Below are 4,702 nucleotides of genomic sequence, written 5' to 3' on the forward strand. Positions count from 1 at the left end.
AAATGTTTATTTTTTTTTATTCCACAGCTGAGAGGATGTCCATCTAGATATTTTACACCCTCCAGTAAGTGAACGTGCAGTGGTTTTCTCTGAGTTGGAGCACAAAGGACCGTTTTCTCTATAGCTCTCTATTTATAGACCCTCTCCCCCAGATGGAATGTACCACTGGTTCATTCTGTGAGAATAAGAGGGGAGAGGGCAAAGGCTGGGCTTTACATTTAGTGACTATAAACGTTCCTTTTTTATTTGAACCTCCCCGCTGCTCTGGTAGGTTTTGGGCCGGTCTTGTCCGTTTAAACCGAGAAGACACCCATACCGAGACCTCAATGCAAAAAAAAAATAAAAGGGTGCCAAGAAGCTGGGACGGAGGAACGTGGGTGTAAATAGACAGTGAACGCTGTTGCTCTCTCTCTCTCTTTTTCTCTCTCTCTCTCTCCCTCCCTCCCTCCCCCTTCTCCTTCCCTCTCTTTCTTTCTCTCTTTTATGAAATCAATGAACGAGTTATTGGGTAGGACATAAATATAAGGAATCAAACCCTCCATCGGGACCAACGGCATTGTGCGCTTTTGAAATGTGTCTTTGCCAAACGCTACATGTGTTTTCAAACCATTCTAAAAACTGGCTGTGATAGGACGAGAGCGGACCCTCACTGGCTCGGCTTGGTCTCGGAACCAAATTTTGATCTTTTATTTTTTATTTTTATTTTTTCCTTTTTCTTATTTTGTGACGATCCTCCACCATCACCATCTGCTGCTGCTGTGTCCATCCCAACTCACTGGCAGATTTTGAAGCATGGCAACTTTAACCAACGGGCAGGTGGACGGCACCGTGCACGGTGTCGGTGTCGTGTCTGCCACCACGAACGGGCTCGTGAACGGATTAAGCCACAGCCCGGCGGGATGTCCGGCCACCATACCCATGAAGGACCACGATGCCATCAAACTCTTCATCGGTCAGATCCCCCGCAACCTGGACGAGAAGGACCTCCGGCCCCTGTTCGAGGAGTTCGGCAAGATCTACGAGCTCACTGTGCTCAAGGACCGCTTCACGGGCATGCACAAAGGTGGGTTCCACCGAATCCCGAAAATCGACTGAGGTTCTACTTTAATTGCATGAAAGGGGCGTTTCACGGGATGTAGAATCACCCACGGATTTATGAGTATTCTGACGAAAAGGGATGTATATCTAATGACGTGCGTGCGTGTTGATTTAGCTGAGATTTGTGCAGAAAGACGCAAATTTTAAATTATTTTACTATTATTTGTCATTTTAAGGATTTTTTTTCATGCGAGAACATGTTAAAGTGTATGTGAGAGCGTGAGTCAGGCTGTAGCTGCACACTGATGCCTGTTACACTCTCGGCGTGTGAGAGTGCGTGTGAGGAGAGAAAGAGAGAGGGGGTTGAACGTGCACGTTCATACAAACGTGCAACAGCGGTAGGAGTAGGCGTGTGAACAAATTGTGCTTTATTTGTTCATTTATTTTTATAAATTCTGGTGATAATTAGTTACACCTGGATTTTTAAAAAATGGATAATCCACAAAGCTAAACTGGAGAATTTTTGCTTAATTCTAAACTTTCCAACCAAGCCTACTTTTGGCTTGTTCGCTCTGGTTTGATTTTTATATTCAGAGCCCAAAAAATATTCATTACAGTTATTTCTCTTTGGGGGACCTTTTTGCACAAGAAACCACCCAATCTCATATCAAGGTAATCCCAGATGAAAATGACTATCTAATGAGAGGTCACTAAATGATCTGCTGTAGTTGCAGAGCATCTCCCAGGGGAGCGAAGAACATTTACATCAAGCTACTCCTCTTTAGGACCCTCCTGCTCCTCCTCATAAGCTTCCTCTGCCACATGTAAACAGTGTGTGACATCCACCATGTAACACAGTTTCAGGAGGTGGAGATTGTCTGCAGGGATGGAAAGAAACCAAAGAGGTGGGAGAAGGTATGTGTGTGTGTGTGGGGGGGGGGGGATCTTTTATTAATAGTCCAGCTGTAGTAGCGACTCCCTCTTGGATGGTTAATCACCAGTGGCCCCAGAACTATAGGCACAGCTCACCAGCTGATTCTAAGAACTGTCTCCTCTTTGCGATATACGGCCCTGCTTTTCAGGCTGGGCCCCCGCTTTCATTAGCGAGCTCCCGCTGTGCTCATATTTTAAGTAGCTGGAGGCACTTTACTCCTTGGCTTTACCATCTCGCTGGCACACTGCAAGCTGTTTGAAGGCCGTGTTTCCTCCACAACCTCCTAACACCTTCCCGAGGTTTCTGTGGAAGGTGTCCAAATTAGCAGTAAAAGACAGCACGATCCACAAATAACAGGCAAAGTGACTCACAGTGTGTGCTGCTGTCAAACCAGGTTTTATTAAAGTCTTCACAGCATAATATTAAAAAGTCGGAGAGCGAGTAAAGGAGTAAATACTCTTTAGGGCAACAATTACACTATATGAAATCCAAAGTCCTAATTTCCCATTTTTGATTTCTTCTCCATTCACCTTTAAATGTTGGTTTTGTTAGCGGTTTGGAGCTGAAACCCACTCGTTCTGATCATCTTTCTGTAGGGAGTTTTTGCTCTCCGCTCTTCTCGCTGCTGCTTCTGAACATTTTTCCAAAAGTCCTGCTTCGGAGCCGAGATGGAAGCGAGGGCAAGATGACCCTTTAAGGTGTGACGTGCTCCAGTGGAGTGAAGTCTTTAGAGCTTCCCACCAGAAACCTCACCCTATATTCATCCCTCTCCTCCTTTTTCATTAACTCCATTTGACACATCATCCTTTCCTTTCCCTCTCCTGCTTTTGTCTCCACGCATTGATGTGTCGCCTCTTCAGTGACAGTGCTCCTGTTTCTTTGCGGTGGGCGTGGTAGTACACAACCACTGATTTACACAGATGAAATCTCACTTCCATTTTTTATTTTACATTTCGTTGCCTCATCTTTTGTGTTCATTTGCTTCCACCTTAAATGGTGCAGTGCTTCAACTGAAAAAGGAGTTCTAGCTGCATAATGAAAAGCCTTTCTGCTTTCTATCAGCGTGCCGAAAGAATAACCTCTGAAGAAAGAGACCCCTATTAAAGCCGCTGTCAGCCGTGCATTAGATACTGTTGCCATAACCCTTCCTCATAATGACTTCATGTATCACCAGTAATCTAGTCTTTAGGATTGTGTCTCACTGGAATGGGGGGATGGAGGGAAACTTTGAATGAGGAGGGGCTAAGCAGAGCTTGATAGTGGGTACCGGGACACCAGCAGGTCTACATTCCTTCCAATGATTTTATTTCTCTCCCTTCTGCAACCGAGCCATGCTAATAGAGGCCATTTATAATGGTCACCGGCTGCTGCCGCTGTCGCTGCCGCTGAGCACAACGGGGCTGAGAGGCAGCACAAAAAGCTAGCCCCCTCTCTCCCCTCGCTCACAACACAGCTGGGGAGGTGGAGATCTTCTGGAGACCAACAGAGACAGATAGGATTGCCGGCACTATTTATCAGCCAGATTTTATGTCCTAATCACTGGAGCGATTGAGCTTTGATGACATGGGGAAGAAAAGTTAAGCAACGGTGCTGTTTTTATCGCATCTTCATGCAGGATCGTGTTCAACCCTTAAATCGTTTTTTTTTCTCAGCAAATTAACTGTTGCTGAAGTTGTTTGTTATTATTGTTGTTGTTGAACTTGGTGGGAATTTGATGTGAGTAACATATTTGTCCTTGGTCAGGCTAAATACATTAGGAACAGCTCTCGCCACAGGCTGAAAGCTAGAAAGCCAGGGAGTTACTCAAAGTCAAAGCAGGAATTATAACTTCCTTTATTGGGTCGAAATGTCCGTTTTCATTTGAAGAGGGTCACAGATCTTCAAGTTTGTGCTCTCCAAAAGTCTACTTCAGTTTTACAAAGGAGAACATGTTTAGTCCCAAAATAAGCTGCTTTGCTCCATAAACTATCGATCCATCAGAAAAAATGTAACGATATCCCGTGTCTTTTAGTGTAACTGGAGTAAAACACATGGAGGGGCACTGGAATGACCACTTACAGTCTTGTTTAAATTTGCCCATACTACAGATGGCTTATGCTGCAGATGGGGGCTATAATCTGTGTTGGTCATAAAAGGAGCTGTGGTTCTCGCTTAACACCTTAGTGTTGATATTTCAGCCTGAATGTGTGAGGGGGAAGCAGATTTCGAAGAGTTCGCTGAGACCAGGAAGTCACAATGCTCAAATAAGGGCAAGAGAGTCATGCTGTGTCATACTGGGAGTTAGAGGTTACAGGTTGCTGCCTCTATACAAACAAACATATATAAGTAAAAGATGGATGAAATCAAACCTGACTTTGAACAAAGAAAGAAGAGTGAGTGTGTTTCTGCATCCTGCAGGTTTGCGTTAATGCAGCGTGTGTTTGGGCCAAAAATTTCACTTCAGTTGCATCATCCTCTCTGTGGGATTCTTCTCTTTCCTCCTCCTCTCCCATTTGGCCCGGGATGCCTCTCTGTGTGTGTGTGTGTGTGTGTGAGTGTGTGTGTGTGTGTGTGTGTGTGTGTGTGTGTGTGTGTGTGTGTGTGTGTGTGTGTGTGTGTGTGTGTGTGTGTGTGTGTGTGTGTGTGTGTGTGTGTGTGTGTGTGTGTGTGTGTGTGTGTGTGTGCTTTTTCTCTCCCTGGCCCAGAAAGCTCAGTTCAGTTCAGTTCAGAACGCATGCTCAGGCCTCGCGT

At 45.1% G+C, this 4,702-nt stretch overlaps 1 protein-coding gene across 11 annotated transcripts in view; it reads left to right on the forward strand.

Annotated features, from left to right (window-relative positions):
* The first annotated feature begins 283 nt into the window (after positions 1-283).
* celf4 (CUGBP, Elav-like family member 4) overlaps positions 284-4,702 on the forward strand; it is a 130,894-nt gene continuing 126,475 nt past the window's right edge. For all 11 annotated transcript variants that reach the window (XM_015959390.3, XM_015959396.3, XM_015959392.3 and 8 more), the window contains exon 1: positions 284-1,063. In XM_015959390.3, coding sequence (XP_015814876.1) covers positions 793-1,063 — 271 coding nt within the window. In that variant the 5' untranslated portion in view covers positions 284-792. The remainder of the gene's footprint in view (positions 1,064-4,702) is intronic.

This window comes from Nothobranchius furzeri, chromosome 3 (genome assembly GCF_043380555.1).
Source record: "Nothobranchius furzeri strain GRZ-AD chromosome 3, NfurGRZ-RIMD1, whole genome shotgun sequence".
Taxonomy (NCBI): Eukaryota; Metazoa; Chordata; class Actinopteri; order Cyprinodontiformes; family Nothobranchiidae; genus Nothobranchius; species Nothobranchius furzeri.